General features: G+C 36.7%; 1 protein-coding gene across 4 annotated transcripts; it reads left to right on the top strand.

Moving 5' to 3' along the window:
- Positions 1 to 2,990: 2,990 nt before the first annotated feature.
- LOC132625100 (uncharacterized) lies at positions 2,991 to 19,677 on the top strand. 4 transcript variants are annotated; one of them, XM_060339891.1, is made up of 21 exons: positions 2,991 to 3,179; positions 5,905 to 7,557; positions 7,670 to 8,047; positions 8,160 to 8,582; positions 8,695 to 9,090; positions 9,204 to 9,872; positions 9,985 to 10,431; positions 10,545 to 10,970; positions 11,084 to 11,533; positions 11,686 to 12,084; positions 12,198 to 12,869; positions 12,983 to 13,381; positions 13,570 to 13,989; positions 14,103 to 14,507; positions 14,639 to 15,010; positions 15,141 to 15,587; positions 15,701 to 16,108; positions 16,205 to 16,543; positions 16,658 to 17,128; positions 17,243 to 17,635; positions 17,811 to 19,677. In XM_060339891.1, the coding sequence occupies exons 1-21, from the start codon at positions 3,144 to 3,146 to the stop codon at positions 19,491 to 19,493; spliced, it is 11,286 nt and encodes a 3,761-aa protein (XP_060195874.1). In that variant the 5' UTR covers positions 2,991 to 3,143; the 3' UTR covers positions 19,494 to 19,677. The 4 variants fall into 4 exon arrangements, with proteins under 4 accessions (XP_060195874.1, XP_060195875.1, XP_060195873.1 ...); XM_060339892.1 differs by having other exon boundaries at positions 14,639 to 15,028; positions 16,658 to 17,110; XM_060339890.1 differs by having other exon boundaries at positions 2,992 to 3,179; positions 14,639 to 15,028; positions 15,701 to 16,090.
- Positions 19,678 to 22,087: the final 2,410 nt, after the last annotated feature.

Below are 22,087 nucleotides of genomic sequence, written 5' to 3'. Positions count from 1 at the left end.
ATAAAACACAACTTACTTATATTACTACAACTCTTGTCATGAGTATTTATTTTTTGAAATATATAAGATAACCTCATTAAAAATAATATTTAACACTTTTCTATATGTATATAATGCATCAAACTATCACTAAAAAAACTTATCATTCATTTTATTCGGCAATCGCTTTAATCAATTTCGTTGGCGAGAAAAAAAAAAGAAAAAATATAGCACAACAACTAGAAAGCAGCAACATCGTTACTCAAAAATGTTTAATTATCGCCGAGGCGTATAAAAATATCTATAGACTAAAGGGAATAGTGTTTTTAAATCCTCTAAGAGGTTGGTGGTTCGACCCTCTCCTATGTAGACTATGTGCAAACATTTTAAGTTTTAAGACAGCCAAATTAAGCTGCTAGTTTCGAACTCAAGAACTCCAATTCAAAATATAGGCACCTGACCGGCTGAGCTACAGTTCTTTCCATGTCCCGCAGTGTCACTTTATTCAATATACTCGCTATTTCGTTCTGCTTTTTAATTTTATATACATATTTAGTGAAGTTTTCCAACGAAGCTGTGTCACCCGACACCCCTCGGTCAAAGATAAATCCGCCCCTGCCTATTGCTAGTGGGAGGTAGTAGGTAACCCATGGAATTAGTCGAGAGACACGCAAGCTGGACTGAACACCACAGTTATTTTAAAAAAATAGGCGGGCGGGAAATGTAGCCAACCATAGAAGGATATGCTGCGCATAACTATTAGTAAAGAAATAAATATACATGTCCTTTTATTCACCAATTTGTTTGGAGTAAGGGTCTATTCCAAAAGCGGATTCAAAATTTAAAATTTATGAATCCCAGATTCTATCCTTTTTGAGTTACTAAATCTTAAATTAATAATTTATACACATTAAATAAAACAATTAAGATAAATATAAGTTTGAACTAAAGCTACTAATTTTGTCACACCCATATCTTTTATGAATGTCACCTTTGGTGTGCAGGTGCTACCGAAGCCCGCCCTTAGAATTCCGTAACGTCAGAAGTTATTATCAATAAGGCACCACTACCTAAAATCAGTTAATTGTAGCACTCAATAAGCCGTAAATGATAGAAATGTAATTCACTACTTATATATATATATATTTACACACACATACATACTAACAAAGTTTTATACGATTATTATAATTTAACATGTTATAACAAGTTGACTACCGCTTTTATCAAGTTATCAACTAACACAATTGTTGATGTTTTTTTTTTTCTAAAATCACTTTATAAGCATGATTGTACATATTCTTTTTATATCATCGCTGCATAAAACTAAAATGCAATACAATTAAGAATTTTTTACACAATAGAACAGTCTAACAAAAGTCACAAAAAAGTAGTAGTAATTATTAATTATAATCTTCTTTTTTTACAAATTATGTATACTGATTATTCACTTGTTATACAATCATACAGTGGCGGAGCCAGAATTTATATCAGGAGGTTCAAAAATATAAAGAAGTCATAAATGAAGAAGCTAAGGGAGTTCAACGTCTACTATATATACATAAAAACTAATTTTCACTTTATATATACAGTACAATTTTTTGCCGAAAGGGATTCGGATAACCCCTGGGCTCTTACTATGTCCGCCACTGCAATCATAGCTACAAAATAAAAGAAATTGTCGGAAGCGGTACAATCTATCTATTACGATCAGACGAGTGAAATTTTCTAATTGTTAAGCTAAAATGTTAAGATCCCATACAACTATTTTTCGCGCTTATCCGACACTTGATTCATCAAAGTGGTGAAATGTCTCTCTCACTTTTTTTCCTTGATCCTCCCAATGCATTATTGCAGCATGTTTAAGGAAGAAGGGAAGAAAGAAAAATAGAATAAAACATAAACAGCTGAACTATTGCTATTTGCTTAGCTTTATATTCACCTAAAGGGGCGGCGATAAAGACGAACCATCTATTTTGTTTTTGATCGGCTTGATTGAGACAGCTCTTTTTTAAACCAATTACTTTTGCAAGTTTCCACCAGTCCTACATATGCATGATGCATCCCGTTACAATATTCTTTGATCCTAGTCAGATTTTTTAAAGTTCATCGATAATTTTATATTTTATGTAATAGAATTATGTACGATAAACAGTTTTTTCCACGTCGATGAGTGACATGGAACACGGAACTTTCCTCTTTGAACATCTCATCAACATGTTCTTTTAATATTTTTTTCATTAAAAAAGTCATCAACTAGTTAACTTCTAATATGAACTGATAGGAAGGAAAAGGTTAATAGTAGATCAAAATCTCTATCATTTGATGAGGTATCGCCTAGCTGCTCCTGACTTGAACTATATACTAAAATCACACCTGTTGATGCTTAGTAATTATGGATGATAAAATAATCCATCTATCGACTTAAAACATCTCATGGCTTCTAAAGTAATTATTCTGATCACATCACAGAAAGGTTTCCTTTTACCTTAAGACCAGGAGGAAAATCAGTAACTTTTGGAGGAAATTATATAAAAGGTGTCTTTACAAAAATGAATAGAGGTATATGACCCTCATGACCCTCTCTATACATGGGCAATTCTGACATAACACATACGCGATCTGTTATATTTTGTAGAGGGTCATTTAATCAATTCACTAATTTTTGCCCTTTATTTTTGTACCTGAGTTGAATCTTTTACCTGCAAAAATGATTATGCCCTTCTATTACCTACTTACTTTTTCTTTTCCTTTTACTCTCCATTCCCTGCATCCCTTACCTTTTCCACTCTATATTTATATTAGGTGATTTCTACAATCCTTACTGTTATTAGAAATAATTATCCGACTGTTTGATGACTAAATCTACACTAGAGGGGCATGTGACCACTCATCATTCAAAAGGACCACGCATCTATGTCCAACTCATAATATTAGTAGGATTAACAAGTGGTATTTGTCATTTTCTATCTACTTTAACAACATGGTCATCAATTGATAATATATATAACTATTGTAATCCTACATGGGCATATTAAGAAAACCTCTACTTATAGCTATGAGGATTTCCAGTCCAGTTCACTTGTACAAAACACACACTGATAGTCTTTAGGACGGTGGAAAAGAAAACTTAACACAGAAATTTCGCGATCAGCTTGTGAGGTATGGAATATGAAGCTGGAATACCAGAGAACATTTGTGTAAGTTAACTCACTTGTTTTTACTTTATGTGAGCATGATGCTTCATCATTTTGCGTATCATTTTCATTAGCCACAACAGTTATTTCTATAGCTTATTGCAGCAGTCAAGCTTGCTTTCATAAACTTAAGAGTATCTGAAAAAACTTCAAAAGAAGCAACTGCATGATCTGAGATCATACCTGAAACTGTGTGAAGAGATATTATTTGTTCCATAAAGATCAGCCAGGAATACAATGTCCCTAAGAAGTACAAATAGATATTACGGAGTAGAATTAGTATATGTATGCCACTGAACTACATATTTAGTATGAAGTATGCTCAACTTAGTGTTGACTTAGAGTGCTGTTAATTGAAGAGCATACTGGCTACAGGGGCGGAGCCAGGATTCCGACGAAGGGTGTTCATATTTTAGGACAGGGGATGTGTGAGCGATAGTTTGCACACCCTTAGTCGCTAGGCTATCCTTCGTTTCTATGTCAAGGTGGTTCATTACTAGTATATATCCACAAAATTCTATATTTATCATAGGCATTCGATAATTTTTTTCAACGAAGGGTGTTCTTAAGAACACCCTTCAATGGGTGTGGCTCCGCCACTGACTGGCTACCATGGTGTATCAACCTGTACGATCATATAACAGTGTCAAAACAACTTTAGCCTAACTGAGATTCCTTCTTGATATACTCCTATATTGTAGTTGATTCTTCTTAGGCAATAAAGACTTGACTCCTATATGTGTATGGAGGTAATAATAATATGACCTAAAAGAAATAGCACGGAAACAAATCAACACAATTATTAACTTTCAACTGGCTCATCTTAGAAAATGTAGTACTGAAAACTTGACTCTCTCCATAAGACTATTGTTGTTCACAGAGAATATCATGAGAAAAAACTTGAATTAGCACAGAATCAAATCAATGCACGCAATCTGATTATAAAAAACACTCTTCTTAAATTAATTAGTATTGAAAAATTTGACTCTCTCCAAAACACTAGTTTCATCCAAAAACACAATCAAAAGAAAAATAATTGTAAGGAAATCTGTTTCAATTCTATCTCTAATCACACCATTTGGAATTATATTAGTTGAGAATCCCAAATCCTAAAACCTGTGGTCAAAAGGAAACAGAGAGAACAAAAGGCCCTGAGTTTGGGTGTAAGTAAAGATTCGTTAATTGTCTAAATGTTCAACAAAGTAAAAGCCAGAGAAAGGCTGTGGGAGATAGACAACAACAGAGGATTTTTCACACTTTTCTTGTCAATTGTATTGCCCTGACACTTTAACAGATTCTGGTAGTTTTAGCAAGAAGGAAGTAAATATTTCTTTTTTCCATTTGCTGTCATATTCTAAAACGATGGTTAGTATGGTCTGAGGCGTTGTTTTTAGGAGGAAAAAAGGGATTAGAACAAAAACTTGTTCTTCATTTTAGTTGTGTGAGATGAACTTCTAGTTAGCGTGGAAGAAAAACTATTCCACTCTAGTACTTACACGGACAACAACAACAACATACCCAGTGAAATCCCACAATGTGGGGTCTGGGGAGGGTAAAGTATACGCAGACCTTACCCCTATTTCGGAAGATAAGGAGGTTGTTTCCGGAAGACCCTCGGCTCAAGAGAAAACATAAGAAAAGATCAGATAAGCACAAGCAGTTCAAAGCAAAATGAAAATGAAACTAAAGAAAGCGAACAGGTCATGATAGAGCAGTCTGAGAAAAGGAAGCAGTAGCTACCACAAATAAATAAATAAGATAATTGAAGTACCAGAAACAACACATAGTAGCAAGCATCAAATGGCAATAGACTATATATCAAAATTACGACTACCTACTAGCCTTCTACCCTAATTTGAGTCCTCCATAACCTCCTATCTAAGGTCATGTCCTCGGTAAGCTGGAACTGCGCCATGTCCTGTTTAAGTACCTCTCTCCAATACTTCTTCGGCCTACCTTTACACGGAGAAGTTATGAATATATTTTTCAGATCAGTCTTCTCATATTTTAGAAAAACTTAAGAAATTGGTTTAGTTTGACTGTTTGACACCAACACTTAAAATTGTCTATACGACTTCTTTGTCACGTCAAGCTAATCAAGAAACACGCTACTGGTAATTAATTTGTATGTTCTCAGAAGCATAAAGAATTAAGCCCCCAACTGAAGGACTAATCTGAATTTACCCAACTGAAAACTCAAAATTTATCTTTCTTTAGAAGCCACTAACAGATCACTTGTACATGCAATAAACCGTATCTCACAGGCTTTTCACAAACTTAGTAGGTCTACGACAACTTCAAATATTGTAGGTAGAAGCCTTCCTGCATTTTTTCCTATTGTTTTATTGGTTCATTCTGCAGTCTCTTTCACCAATGAAAAATACCTGATACATTATACGAAGAGTAAATGGGTCCTGTTGGACATTGATTGGTAAATATAGGGCAAAGCAGTAGCAACTCTTTCTGCGGAATTCTCAAACATGGCAAAGAAAGTTCAGTGAGCAGGTCCTATATTGGGACCTTTAAGGCTTTGACCACTAGGCTAGGGTTAGTAACTCCATTTTAATGATAAAACAGGGATCTTGCTAACATCTGCAGTTCCAATAAGTAAATGTTAGTCTGACAAATTTCATGTTGTAACTTCAGTGCTGCTCTGCCAATGTTAGATAACTTAAACACATTTCTTCTTAATTCTTTTACAATATCGCAAAAATAATTCTTTATGCAGAAAAAAGAAGAGAATTTGCTAGGGGAAGTGTATGCAATATCAGACAAACTGAAGACGGAGAAAGACAAGAAGGGGCATACATTAGCTGAGTTTGAAAGAACTTCAGAGGTTCAAAATGTTAAGGATCTGATTAGAGGTAATGATGGAACAACTGAGGGTGAAATTGTTTATGCATCACCCTTAGTTTCCAAGGCTGTTGAAGAAAATGGCAGTTCATTGGAAGTCCATGTGTCAGTCGATACACCAAACAAGTCAGATGAACAGATGTCTGGGAGTTTATTCCACCTGGGGGAGAAAACAGAAGACAAAAGAGCAGAAATCAGCCCAAATGAATACCCAGAAAATGCAAAAGAATCAGCAACTAGCTTGGACAAGGATGACAGATGCATGGCACAAGAACAATCCAACGAAGATTTGACAAAGACAATCTCAAGTTGGAATGTACACATGCCAAACTATGAAGAGAGCTCCATAGGACATTTACGAGAGGATACAACAGAAAAAAAAGAAGTTTGTCACGAAGATGACAGCACAGAGCATGTACCTGCTACCGACAAGGGAAGAGACTCATGTGAAACAATCTTTGAAGGAAAGGAAGAAGAAGTAACAATGTCATCCATTTTAGATAGTCAAGATATGGATCCTGAGGCAATCATCTCGTCTACTGATAAGGAGGATGAAAATACAGAGAGACAGAATATCTTGAGTTGCATCACTGGCATTGTCTCTGCAGAAACAAAGAGTCCAAGTGAAGAGAGTGAAACATCATGTAAAACGAACAATATTGAGAACACCACAACCGTCCCCTTGACCGGCCGAGAAGATGTTAGCTCTGCAAAATATAGAGCAGAAGGGACGGACGCTGAAGCAATCAAATCACCTAGTGACACGAAGGATGAGAAAGCAGTCAAAGATGGGAATGACTACGATAGTGATAAAAATATTTTCAACTCCTCCCAATCAGAGTGCCAAACAGGAGAGGACGAGGAAAAAGAGACAGGAGATGGAGAGGTACATAGGAATGTGCTTGTTAACCCATTTGTTAATGTTATAGAAGAAACCAGGTTAGCTGATGCTGATTCGTGTACAAATGGGAAACATGGGAACAACTCAGTTGAGAAAGGAATGCAAGATGTTGCTGACCATCCAGAAGTAGAGGAAAAACCTGAAGAACTAGCAGTTGAAGAAAAACATGAAGAACCAACGATTGAAGAAAAACCTAAAGAACCAGCAGTTATGGAGAAACATGAAGAACCAGCGGTTGAGGAAAAAACTAAAGAACCAGCAGTTGAAGAAAAAACTGAAGATCCAATTGTAAAAGAGAAACTTGAAGAACCAGAGGTTGTGGAGAAATTTGAAGAATCAGCAATTGAAGAGAAATCTGAAGAATCAGCGATTACGGAGAAGCCTGAAGAACCAGCAGTTGATAAAAAAACTGAAGAAACAACGGTTGAAGAGAAACTTGAAAAAACTGTGATTGAGAAGACACTTGAAGAATCAGCAATTGAAGAGAAACCTAAAGAGCCAGTAGGGGATGAAACACCTAAAGAACTAGCACTTGAAGAGAAACTTGAAGAACTAGTTGTTGAAGAGAAAGATGAAAAGACAGCAATTGAAGAGGAGAAAACTGAAATGGAAGCTCTTAAAGAGAAGGTGAGGACTAAACATAGTCACAAAGTTCTTCATCATATTAGCTTTATATGTGCAACAAACATACATTTGTGTATCAATTGAAAGACTAAATGAACTTCAAATTTTCTTGCAGAATTTGCCAATTGCAGACACAAAGGACCAGATAGACAATGCATTTCCATGCAATACCAACAACGCTATTGCTGACCATGCATCAGTTGAGGCAAAACCTGAAGAACCAGAAATTAAAGAGAGATCTAGAGAATCAGTGGTTACAGAGAAGCTTGAAGAACCAGCATTTGAGAAAAAACCTGAAGAACCAGTGGGAGAGACATTTGAAGAATCATCGGTTGAGGAGACACTTGAAAAAACAGCAGTTGAAGAAAAACCTAAAGAGCTAGAAGAACTAGCACTTGAAGAGAAACCTAAAGAACCAATGGTTGTTGAAGAGAAGGATGAAAAACCAGCAATTGAAGAGGAGAAACTTGAAACAGAAGATCTTCAGGAGAAGGTGAGTATTAAACATGGTCACAAAGTTTATCCATCATATTAGCTTTATAATTGCAATGAACTTACATCTTTTTATCTATTGAAAGACTAAATGAACTTTAAATTTCTCGCAGAATTTGTCAATTGTAGACTCAAAGGACAAGACAGACAATGCAATTCCATGCAAAACCAACAACAACATTGTTGACTATGCATCAGTTGAGGAAAAACCGGAAGAACCAGTAATTGAAGAGAAATCTGAAGAATCAGCAATTATGGAGAATCCTAAAGAAGCCGCAGTGGAGCAAAGCCCTGACGAACCGATGGTTGAAGAGAAAATTGAAAAACCAGCAGTGGGAGAGAAACTTGAAGAACCAGATGTTAGGAAGACATTTGACGAATCAGCAACTGAAGAGAAACCTAAAGAGCTAGTACTTGAAGAGAAACCTGAAGAACCAATGGTTGAAGAGACACCTGAAGAACTAGTTGCTCAAGAGAAAGATGAAAAACGAGAAATTAAAGAGGAAAAACCCGAAATGGAAGCTCTTCAGGAGAAGGTGAGGATAAACACTGTCACAAAGTTTATCCATCGTATCAGCTTTATATATGCAACGAACTTACATCTGTTTATCTATTAAAAGACTAAATAAACTTACAATTTTCTCGCAGAATTTGTCAATTGTAGACTCAAAGGACAAAACAGGCAATGCAATTCCATGCAATACCAACTATGATATTGCTGACTATGCATCAGTTGAAGAAAAACCTGAAGAACCAGCAATTGAAGAGAAATCTGAAGAACCACTGGTTACGGAGAAGCCTGAAGAACCCGTTGAGAAAAAAACAGAAGAACCAACGGTTGAACAGAAACTTGAAGAACCAGCGGTTGAGGAGACACTTGAAGAATCAACAGTTGAAGAAAAACCTAAAGAGCTAGCAGGGGACAAAACACATGAAGAACTAGCACTTGAAGAGAAACCTAAAGAACCAATGATTGTTGAAGAGAAAGATGAAAAAACAGCAATTGAAGAGGAGAAACTTGAAACGGAAGATCTTCAGGAGAAGGTGAGGATTAAACATGGTCACAAAGTTTATCCATCATATTAGCTTTATATTTGCAACGAACTTACATCTTTTTATCTATTGAAAGACTAAATGAACTTTAAATTTTCTTGCAGAATTTGTTACTTGTAGGCTCAAAGAACAAGATAGACAATGCAATTCCATGCAATACCAACAATGATATTGTTGACTATGCATCAGTTGAGGAAAACCCTGAAGAACCAGCAATTGAAGAGAAATATGAAGAATCAGCGGTTACGGAGAATCCTGAAGAACTCATTGTTGAGAAAAAACCTAAAGAGCCGATAGTTGAAGAGAAACTTGAAAAACCAATAGTAGGGGAGAAACTTGCAGAACCAGAGGTTAAGGAAACACATCAAGAATCAGCTGTTGAAGAAAAACCTAAAGAGCTAGCACGGGAGGAAACACCTGAAGAACTAGCGCTTCAAGAGAACCCTAGAGAGCCAATGGTTGAAGAGAAACCTGAAGAATCAGCAATTGAAGAGAAATATGAAGAATCAACAGTTACGGAGAAGCCTGAAGAATCCCTTGTTGAGAAAAAACCAAAAGAACCGATGGCTGAACAGAAACTTTTAGAACCAGTGGTTGAGGAGACAATTGAAGAATCAGCGGTTGAAGAAAAACCTAAAGAGCTAGCAATGGAGGAAACACCTGAAGAACTAGCACTTGAAGAGAAACCTAAAGAACCAATGGTTGTTGAAGAGAAAGATGAAAAACCAGCAATTGAAGAGGAGAAACCTGTAAAGGAATATCTTCAGAAGAAGGTGAGGATTAAACACGGTCACAAAGTTTATCCATCATATTAGCTTTATATGTACAACGAATTTACATCTTTTATCCATTGAAAAACTAAATGAACTTTAAATTTTCTTGCAGAATTTGTCAATTGTGGACTCAAAGGACAAGATAAACAATGCACTTCCATGCAATACCAACAATGATATTGTTGACTATGCATCAGTTAAGGAAAAACCTGAAGAACCAGCAATTGAAGAGAAATATGAACGATCAGCGGTTACGGAGAATCCTGAAGAACCCACAGTTGAGAAAAAACCTGAAGAACCGATAGTTGAAGAGAAACTTCAAAAAACAATAGTGGAGGAGAAAATTGCAGAACTAGAGGTTGAGGAGACACTTGAAGAATCATTAGTTGAAGAAAAACCTAAAGAGCTAGCACCGGAGGGAACACCTGAAGAACTACTACTTCAAGAGAACCCTAAAGAACCAATGGTTGAAGAGACACCAGAAGAACTAGTTGTTGAGGAGAAAGATGAAAAACTAGAAATTGAAGAGGAGAAACCTGGAACGGGAGCTCTTCAGGAGGTAAGGATTAAACACTGACACAAATTTCATCCATCATATTAGCTTCATATGTGCAACGAACTTACACCTTATTATCTCTTGAAAGACTAACTGAACTTTAAATTTTCTTGCAGAATTTGTCAATTGTAGACTCAAAGGACAAGACAGACAATGCAATTCCATGCAGTACCAACAATGATATTGCTGACTATGCATCAGTTGAGGAAAAACCTGAAGAACCAGCAATTGAAGTGAAATATGAAGAATCAACGGTTACAGAGAAGCCTGAAGAACCCGCGGTTGAGAAAAAACCTGAAGAACCGACGGTTGAAGAGACACTTGAAAAGCCAGAAGTTGTAGAGAAACTTGAAGAACCAGCGATTGAGGAGACACTGGAAGAATCAGCAGTTGAAGAAAAACCTAAAGAGCTAGCAGGGGAGGAATCACCTGAAGAACTAGTACTTGAAGAGAAATCTAAAGAACCAATGGTTGTTGAAGAGAAACATGAAAAACCAGCAATTGAAGAGAAGAAACCTGAAACGGAAGATCGTCAGGAGAAGGTGAGGGTTAAACACGGTCACAAAGTTTATCCATCATATTAGTGTTATATGTGCAACAAACTTACATCTTTTTATCTATTGAAAGACTAAACGAACTTTAAATTTTCTTGCAGAATTTGTCACTTGTAGACTCAAAGGACAAGATAGACAATGCAATTCCATGCAATACCAACAATGATATTGTTGATTTTGCATCAGTTGAGGAAAAACCTGAAGAACCAGCAATTGAAGAGAAATATGAAGAATCGGCCGTTACGCAGAATCCTGAAGAATCCACAGTTGAGAAAAAAACTGAAGAACAGATAGTTGAAGAGAAACTTGAAAAACCAACAGTGGGGGAGAAACTTGCAGAACCAGAGGTTGAGGAGACATATGAAGAATCAACAGTGGAAGAAAAACCTAAAGAGCTAGCACTGGAGGCAAAACCTGAAGAACTAGCAGTTCAAGAGAACCCTAAAGAACCAATGGTTGAAGAAACACCTGAAGAATTAGTTGTTGAAGAGAAAGAGGAAAAACAAGAAATTGAAGAGGAGAAACCTGAAATGGAAGCTCTTCAGGAGAAGGTGAGGATAAAACACTGTCACAAAGTAGTTTCAAAAAAAAAAAAAAAAAAACACCGTCACAAAGTTTATCCATCATATTAGCTTTATATGTGCAACGAACTTACATCTGTTTATCTATTGAAAGACTAAATGAACTTAAAATTTTCTTGCAGAATTTGTCAATTGTAGACTCAAAGGACAAGACAGGCAATGCAATTCCATGTTATGCCAACCATGATATTGCTGACTATGCATCAGTTGAGGAAAAACCTGAAGAATCTGCAATTGAAGAGAAATCTGAAGAATCAGTGGTTACGGAGAAGCCTGAAGAAGCCGTTGTTGAGAAAAAACCAGAAGAACCAATGGTTGAACAGAAACTTGAAGAACCAGAGGTTGAGGAGACACTTGAAGAATCAGCAGCTGAAGAAAAACCTAAAGAGCTAGCAGGGGACGAAACACATAAAGAACTCGCACTTGAAGAGAAACCTAAAGAACCAATGGTTGTTGAAGAGAAACATGAAAAAACAGCAATTGAAGAGGAGAAACTTGAAACAGAAGATCTTCAGGAGAAGGTGAGGATTAAACATGGTCACAAAGTTTATCCATCATATTAGTTTTATATTTGCAATGAACTTACATCTTTTTATCTATTGAAAGACTAAATGAACTTTAAATTTTCTTGCAGAATTTGTCACTTATAGACTCAAAGGACAAGATAGACAATGCAATTCCATGCGATACCAACGATGATATTGTTGATTATGCATCAGTTGAGGAAAAACATGAAGAACCAGCAACAACTGAAGAGAAATATGAAGAAACAGCGGTTACGGATAATCCTGAAGAATCCACTGTTGAGAAAAAACCTGAAGAACCGATAGTTGAAGAGAAACTTGAAAAACCAACAGTAGGGGACAAACTAGCAGAACCAGAGGTTAAGAAGACACATCAAGAATCAGTAGTTGAAGAAAAACCTAAAGAGCTAGCACGGGAGGAAACACCTGAAGAACTAGCACTTCAAGAGAACCCTAAAGAGCCAATGGTTGAAGAGAAACCTGAAGAACCAGCAATTGAAGAGAAATATGAAGAATCAGCAGTTACGGAGAAGCCTGATGAACCCCTTGTTGAGAAAAAACCAGAAGAACCAATGGTTGAACAGAAACTTGAAGAACTAGCTGTTGAAGAGACTCTCGAAGAATCAGTTGTTGAAGAAAAACCTAAAGATCTAGCACGGGAAGAAACACATGAAGAACTAGCACTTGAAGAGAAACCTAAAGAACGAATGGTTGTTGAAGAGAAAGATGAAAAAACAGCAATTGAAGAGGAGAAACTTGAAACAGAAGATCCTCAGGAGAAGGTGAGGATTAAACATGGTCACAAAGTTTGTCCATCATATTAGCTTTATATTTGCAACGAACTTACATCTTTTTATCTATTGAAAGACTAATGAACTTTAAAATTTTCTTGCAGAATTCATCAATTATAGACTCAAAGGACAAGATATACAATGCAATTCCATGCAATACCAACAATGATATTGCTGACTATGCATCAGTTGAGGAAAACCCTGAAGAACCAGCAATTGAAGAGAAATCTGAAGAATCATGGGTCACAGAGAAGCCTGAAGAGCCCATTGTTGAGAAAAAACCAGAAGATCCGATGGTTGAACAGAAACTTGAAGAACCAGCGGTTGAGGAGACACTTGAAGAATCGGCAGCTGAAGAAAAACCTAAAGAGCTAGCAGGGGAGGAAACACCTGAAGAACTAGCACTTGAAAAGGAACCTAAAGAACCAATGGTTGTTGAAGAGAAAGATGAAAAATCAGCAATTGAAGAGGAGATACCTGAAACGGAAGATCTTCAGGAGAAGGTGAGGATTAAAAACGGTCACAACGTTTATCCATCATATTAACTTTATATGTGCAACGAATTTACATCTTTTTTGAAAAAGTGAGGGTCAAGCATTGTCACAAATTTTATTCATCCTATTAGGTGTATGTGCAATGATCCACAGTCTGCTACTTTAGTAAAAGACTAAAACTTTAAATTTTTTTGCAGAATGTGCTAGTTGCAGACTCAAACGACAAAACTGGTAGTGAAATTTCATGCAATACCAATAATAATGATGCTCGCTTTCTAGAAGTTGTCGGAAACCTTCAAGAATCAGCAGTTGAAGAAAAACTTGAAGAACTAGTTATTGAAGAGAAATCTGATATACCAGTGATTAAGGAGAAATCTAAAGAACCAATGGTTGATGATAAATCTAAAGTTCCAGTTGAGGAGAAACCCCATGAACCAGCGGCTGAAGAGAAACCTGAAGAGCTAGCAGGGGAGGAAACACCTGAAGAGCTAGCACTTGAAGAGAAACCTAAAGAACCAACGGTTGAAGAGATACCTGAAGAACTAGTTGTTGAAGAGAAAGATGAAAAACTAGAAATTGAAGAGGAGAAACCTGATACAGATGCTCTACAGGAGAAGGTGAAGATTAAACCTTTCATAAAGTTTATCCATTAAATTAGCTTTAAATGTGCAATGAATTTACGTCTGTTTATCTATTGAAAGACTAAATGAAACATTAAATTTTCTTGCAGAATTTGCCAATTGTAGACTCCAAGGACAAAACAAACAATGCAATTCCATGCAATACCAACAATGATACTGCTGACTATGCATCAGTTGAGGAAAAACCTGAAGAAGCAATAGTTGGAAAAAAACATGAAGAACTAGCAATTGAAGAGAAATCTGAAGAATCAGTGGTTACGGAAAAGCATGAAGAACCAGCGGTTGAGAAACAACCCGAAGAACCAGCAATTGAAGAGAAATCTGAAAAACCAGCAATGAGAGAGAAACTTGAAGAACCATCAGTTGAGGAGACATTCGAAGAACCAACAGTTGAAGAGAAATCTGAAAAAACAGTAATTGAAGAAACACCTAATGAACTAACATTTGAAGATAAACCTGAAGAACCAGCAGTCGAAGAGGAGAAACTTGAAAAGGTAACTCCTTTGGAAAAGGTGATGGTCAAGCACCGTCACAAAGTTTATCCATCCTATTAGTTATGTATGTGCAATGATTCGCAATTTCTGCTTTATTGAAAGACTAAGTGAAACTTTAAATTCTTTTGCAGAATATGCGAGTTGTAGACTCGAATTACAAAATTGGAAATGAAATTCCATGCAATACCAACAATGATGCTGCTCACTTTCAAGAAGTTGAGAGAACCCCTGAACCAGCAGTTGTAGGAAAACCTGAAGAACCAGTTATTGAAGAGAAACTTGATGTGCCTGCAATTAAGGGAAAACCTGAAGAACCAGCGGTTGAGAAGAAATCTGAAGTATCAGTTGAGGAGAAACCTCAAGAACCGACGGCCGAAGAGAAAGCTGAAGAACCTGTAGTTAAAGAAACACCTGAAGAGCTAGCAGGGGAGGAAACACATGTAGAACTAGCACTTGAAGAGAAACCTGAAGAACCAGCAATTGAAGAGGAGAAACCTAAAAAGGTAACTCTTTTGGAAAAGGTGAGGGTCAAGCACTGCCACAAAGTTTATCCATCCTATTAGTTATTATGTGCAATGATTCACATCTGCTTCTTTATTGAAAGACTAAGTGAAACTTTAAATTATTTTGCAGAATATGCTAGGTGTAGACTCGAACGAAAAAGCTGGCAGTGAAATTCCATGTGATACCAATAATGATGCTGCTCACTGTCCAGAAGTTGAGGAAAATCGTGAAGAATCAGCAGTTGAAGAAAAACCTGAAGAACCGGGTATTGAAGAGAAACCTGATTTACCAGCGATTAAGGAGAAACCTGAAGAACCAACGGTTGAGGAGAAATCTGATGTACCAGTTGAGGAGAAACCTCAAGAACTGGCGGCTGAAGAGAAATCTGAAAAACCAGCAGCTAAAGAAACACCTAAAGAGCTAGCAGAGGAGGAAACACCTGAAGACCTAGCACTTGAAGAGAAACCTGAAGAACCAAAGGTTGAAGAGACACCTGAAGAACTAGTTGTCGAAGATAAATATGAAAAACCAGCAATTGGAGAGGAGAAACCTGAAACGGAAGCTCTTCTGGAGAAGGTGAGGATTAAACATCGTCACAAAGTTTATACCTCATATTAGCTTTGTATGCGCAACAAATTACATCTGTTTTTCTAATGAACAACTACATGAAACTTTAAATTTTCTTGCAGAATTTGCCAATTGTAGACTCAAAGGACAAGAGAGACAGTACAATTCCATGCAATACCAACACTGATATTGCTGACTATGCATCAGTTGAGGGAAAACCTCAAGAGCCAATAGTTGAAAAAGAACATGAAGAATCAGCAGTTATGGAGAAGCCTGAAGAACCAAAGGTTGAGAAAAAACCTGAAGAACCGACAGTTGAAGAGAAACCTGAAAAACCGACAGTGAAGGAGACACTTGAAGAACAATCGGCGGAGGAGAAATTTGAAGAACCAACAGTTGAGGAGAAATCTGAAAAATCAATAACTAAAGAAACACCTGAAGAACCATCACGGGAAGAAACACCTAATGAACTAGCATTTGAAGAGAAACCTGAAGAACCGGTACTTGAAAAGGTAACTCTTTTGGAAAAGGTGAAATTTTATTCATCCTATTAGTTATGTATGTGCAACGATTTACATCTACTTATCCACTGAAAGACTAAGTGATTCTTGAAATTCTACTTGCAGAATATGCTAGTTCTAGACTCGAAGGACAAAACAGACAGTGAAATTCCATACAGTACCAACAATGATGCTTCTCACTTTCCAAAAGTTGAGAAAAAAGCTGAAGAACCAGTTATTGAAGAGAAACTTGGTGTATCAGCAGCTGAGGAGAAACCTGAAGAACCACCAGTTGAGGAGAAATCTGAAGAACTAGTTGAGGAGAAACCTCAAGAACCAGTGGTTGAAGAGAAACTTGAAGAACTAACAGCTAAAGAAACAGCTGAAGAGCTAGCAGGCAAGGAAATACCTGAAGAACTAGCACTTGAAGAGGAGAAACCAGATGCGGAAGCTCTCCTAGAGAAGGTTAGGATTAAACACTATCACAAAGTCTATCCATCCTAATAGTTTTAAATGTGCAACAAACTCACATATGCTAATCTATTGAAAGATTAATTCAAACTTCAAATTTTCTTGCAGAGTATGCCAATTATAGACTCAAAGGACAAGATTGACAGTGGAATTCCAGGCAATTCCAACACTGATGTTGCTGACTATCCAAGAGTTGAAGATAAAGCTGAAGAACCGGTAGTTGAAGAAAATCATGAACAAGTAATTGAAGAGAAACCAGAAGAATCGGCAATTGAGGAAAAAGATGATGAACTAGCAGTGGAAGAGAAACTTGAAGAACCAGCAGTGAAAAAAGAACCTGAAGAACCAATTGTCCAGGAGAAACTTGAAGAACCAACAGTTGAAGAGAAATCTGAAGAACCAGTAGTTGAAGAAACACCTGCAGGACCAGCATGGAAAGAAACACCTGAAGAACTAGCATATGAAGAGAAACCTGAAGAACCAGCAGTTGAAGAAACACCTAAAGATCTAGCAGTTGAAAAGAACCTTGAAAAACTAGCAGTCGAAGAGAAACCTGAAAAGGTAACTTTGTTGGAAGAGGTGAGGATCAAGTACAATCACAGATTTTAACTATATTATCACTTTTGTATGTGCAATGATTCACATCTGATTATCTATTAGAAGACTAAGTAAAACTTTAACTTGTTCTTGCAGAATATGCCAGTTGTAGATTCAAATGGGAAGACTGGCAATGAAACTCCATGCAATACGAACAAACCTGAAGAACCAGCAGTTGAGGTAAAACCTGCAGAGGCAATGGTTGAGGAAAAACTTGAAGAACCAATTGTTGCGGATAAACCTGAAGAACCAGTAATAAAGGAGAAAGCTCAAAGACTAGCAGTTGAAGAAACACTTGAAGAGCAAGCAAGGGTGGAAACACCTAAAGAGCTAGCAGTTGAAGACAAACCTGAAGAACCAGCAGTTGAAGAAACACCTGAAGAACTAGCTATTAAGCAGAAACCTATGTTCTCTGAAGGTGAAGCTGCGCACATTAATAGTCAAGAGGATGTAACCAGGCAAGAAACTTCAGGAAGCACAAAATCTGAGGTAAATGCAAATTCAAGTAAAGGAACAGAAAATAAGGCAAGTGATATTGCTAATAGAAAAGGATCTAGCAGACTTGGTTAAATAATTTATCCATCCTATTAGCTCTGTATGTGTGTGGAATTCACATTTACTTATATATTGAAAGACTAACTGAAACTTCAAATTCTTTTTGTAGAATATGCAAGTTGTAGATTCAAACGACAAGGCTGACAGTGAAATCTCACGCAATATCGACAATGCTGTTGCCGAAGTTGAGGAAATACCCGAAGACTCAGCAGTTGAAGAGAAACACAAGGAATCGACAGTTGAAGAGAAACCGGAAGAACAAGCCATTAAGGAGAAACTCGAAGAACCAGCTGTTGAGGAGAAACCTGGCAAACCAGCTGTTGACGGGACACCTGAAGAACCTGCGGTGGAAGAAACACCTGAACATCCAGTTGAAGAGAATCGAGAAATTTCATGCAATACCAGCAATGATGTTGTTGAAGTTGAGGAAAGGCCTGAAGATTCAGCAGTTGAACAGAAACCCGAGGAATGGACAGTTGAAGAGAAACCGGAAGAACCAGGCATTAGGGAGAAATTCGAAGACCCAAAAGCTGAGGAGAAACTGGAAAAACCACTGGCTGAGGAGAAATTCGATGAAACAGCGATTAAAGGGCCACTTGAGGAACCTGAGGCGAAAGAAACACCAGAACAACCAACGGTTGAAGAGAAACCTCAAGAACAAGCAGTTCAAGAGAAACCAGAAGAACGAATAGCCGAAGAGAAACTTGAAGAAGCAGCAATTGATGAAAAATTTGAGGAACCAACAGTTGAGGAGAAACCTAAAGAACCAGCAGTTAAAGAAAAACTTAAAGAACCAGCAGTTGATGAAAAACTTGAGGAACCAGCACTTGGAGAAAATACTGAAGAACAAGCAGTTGAAGAAATACCCAAAGAACCAGCAGTTGAACTAAAACCCGAAGAATCAAAAGTTGAGGAGAAACCCAAAGAACCAGCGGAGGAAGAAACACCTGAAGAACCAGTGGTTAAAGAGACACCTGAAGAAATAGCAGCTGAAGAATCAGCAGCAGGTTCCATGACAAAATGCAATGAAACAAAAGAAACACAGAAAGAAGAAGTAAAAACTGAAAATGCTCCAAGTGCCCAAGTTGTATGTGAACAAGAGGAAAAAGCGAGGGATGAACGGGACGAAATAACAGAACATTTCATATCGTTGAAATCCGTTAAGGCTTCAGAAAAGGAGATAGCAATGGATGACATGGTGAGCAATGAAAGCAATGTAACTAAGCAGATACAAGAGCAAGCAGCATATCCTCTACTTACAACGAAGAGGGTGGAAACTGTTCAAACAGGCAGCACTGATGTCAATGGTATGCCCAAAGACAGTATTACCCCACATGTGCAACTGGATGCAGCGGCCAAAAGTCTCCAGCACATGCAGGAAACTTCTGAAACAGAACAGCATCAGGAAAATCAGGAAAACGAGAAAGAAGTGGAATGTGATTCAAAAGAAGCACGAGGGGAATCCAGATCAAGAGAGCCACAAGCTAAGGCCGCGCTTTCTGACGTTATGCATGTAACAGTAAAACAGACATCAAAAATGGAGGAAAATTTTGATGATGAAAGAGAAGACAATGACAAAGAGGAGGAAGGAATTCAACAAACAAGAGAAGGGTCAGGTTCTGATGATACAGTGATCGTAGAAGTCTCAAGAGATGCTGATATCAAAGTTCTTCCGAAGAAACATCAGAACATATTGTCAGGAGTTGGATCAAAAGTCAAGCACTCAATTGCAAAGGTGAAGAAAGCCATCACTGGTAAGTCCTCTCAGACCAAGCCAATATCACCAAAGTAAGGCGAATAAAAAGATCAAGACTTCACATTGTACAAAGTTGTAATTTCTCAAGAAAAGCAAAGTGAAAAGCTTTTCACCAATTCAAGTTTTTAATAAAGTAGAAAAGTTTGTCCAGAATGTGGAATCTTATTGTATTAGGAATTCCATTATTATTGGATACATACTAGCAACTTCTCAGCGACAACTCAATAACATCAAAATCCAAACACTCAACAAACCAGGTGCACCGTGCACCACATACTAAGGGCCCTTATTGTAGTATCAGTACATCCAATATCTATAATTAATTTTCCATGACCCACAGTTAGCATTGAGAAGGAAGACTTGAAATAGTTTCTCCTAGCAAGACAACTTTCCAAGTAAGCATTATCGTTGTCAAAAATATCCATAGATGTGTTATATAACTTCCTCAAATTAACTACTACTCCCTCCGTCCAATTTTTGTGGCACCGCTTGACTAGGCAAAAAGTTTAAGAAAGAAAGAAAGACTTTTAAAACTTGTTGTCTAAAACACACTTTAGACATTTTTGTGGCTATAAATCATTTTATTAAGGGTAAAAGGGAAATTTTAAAGTTAAATTGTTTCTAATTATAGAAAGCCGACATTCTTTTTGGGACAGACTAAAAAGAAAAGTGTGCCACAGGCAGAGGGAGTAATTTAGAAAGTGTGTTTCCACTATACAATGAACTATGCGTCAATAGTAGCAGATGCAGCCTGTGTTGCGGGTTCGACGAAGCCCATTATTTTTTTAAAAGATGCAGTACTTTTTTAACCAAACCTAGTGTTTTTGACACGTGAAAAACCACTAAAACTTTAATGAATATCAGTAATTTCAAAAGTACAATGAGTCACGTAATAAAAATCTTGAAGGTTAAACTAATCAAATCCCATTTCGTTCTATCTAGGTGCATTTGGAACTTGGAAAAGGTTTCCAGTCAGATGATCGTACTTGTAGGTTCTAAACCAAAAACGAGCATTTGAAAGCAGAGAGGATAAAAAGTATTTCAAATAGGTTCTTATATTACATACAGTAAATAATTAGTAGTTCCTTATGATGAGTATCAGAACTTCGATAGAAACCATTCACCTAAAAGGCTAAAACACCCGAGTGATCTCAATGAACTCCTACATCTTCGTACACAGCACATGAACATGATCCCTAACAATGATTTTTTAATGCAGATAAAATAAAACAGTCAACGAGAAAAATCTAAGAGTAAAATTCAATATAATTACCAAACTCGAACATATTTAGTGATTTCCAATGTAAAAATTTATCTTCCCAATTAATTGAATTAGGTATCAAGTAGAATCAGAAACAAAAGCAATAGATACTTCATACTTACCGCGAGCTTGATTTTTCGCGCTTTGAAGCCAATGACTTCGCGGGGAAAAGGGAACGTTTAGAAGTTGGTATGTTGCTTTTGGTCCCTTAAGTCTTAAACACCTAACTTATAACCTCGTACATTTCAAGTCAGCCTCCTTTTAATTGTGCATATACGACCACCTTCTTAAGAAGTGGAAAAACGTAAGCAGCATTGGGGAGGAAAAAAAAAGTTCAGGGACCTATTGATGAACTAATATTGCTGTTTAACTTTTTTTTGTTTTTTTGGGATGCAAATTACTATTTAACTTATCATATATCATACTTATCATATCATATATCATATCATATATATATATATATATATATATATAAGCAAGCAAAGGGCTGGCGACGTGCACTCTCTCAAGCCAACATTTGCCTTTATCTTTTTTGTCCTTTTTAAAAAAAAAAAAAAACTTTTTGTCCTTTTTTGAAAAGATGCAAAAAATGTGTTTCATTAGGAAATAAAATGAACAGTCAGCTCCTTCTGTTAAAAAGGGACACTCGCTCTTTAAATCCCTAAAGACAAAAAATGAACAGTCACTTCCTCTGCTCTAAAAGAAACTCTTGAAATTTTAAACCGCCCACCGCTTAAGTATCTTTTAATTAGGGCTTTTCTATTCATCTTCCTTCCAAGTCTTCTCTTTAATTTCCTGCATGTAACACCTTCTTCTATTCCTCTTATTCCACAGGTTAATTTCTTCATTTGATCATAAATATTCTACATTCTTCCATACCTTTTTCTCTTCCACTTCTTTTTATTACTCGCCCGAGGTTAATCTCCTTCCTCTGATTTAGTGTTTTGTTAATTTCTCTCTTGTTTAGTACACGTTTCAAGACTGCAATGTCTGGAAATAGGAAATAAGTACAAAGTGATTAGATTAATCTTAACAGGTCTGACGATTGAACCTTCTTTCTTGAGTTTCACTCTTTTACTTTTATTGTTTGGTTCTTTTTATTCTAATTGTTGGAAAAATTTTAAGTAATATTCTAGAATCTGTTGGAGTGTTTTGTTGGGGAGATTATTACAAAGCAGACTTTGGTATATATCACAATAAATACCATTAATCTCTTGACATGCTTATTCTTTTGTTAAACTTTAAACGATTATTATCCTATGTTATACAGTTAACAAAACAATACTACATAGTCCCTTGATTATTACTATAAGACCTTTATATGCTTTATGATGTTAAAATATGCATCTACAAATTGTGTAAGCAATAT

The sequence above is a fragment of the Lycium barbarum genome, chromosome 12, assembly GCF_019175385.1.
Source record: "Lycium barbarum isolate Lr01 chromosome 12, ASM1917538v2, whole genome shotgun sequence".
Taxonomy (NCBI): domain Eukaryota; kingdom Viridiplantae; phylum Streptophyta; class Magnoliopsida; order Solanales; family Solanaceae; genus Lycium; species Lycium barbarum.
This window is presented reverse-complemented; position numbering and strand designations above follow the sequence as displayed.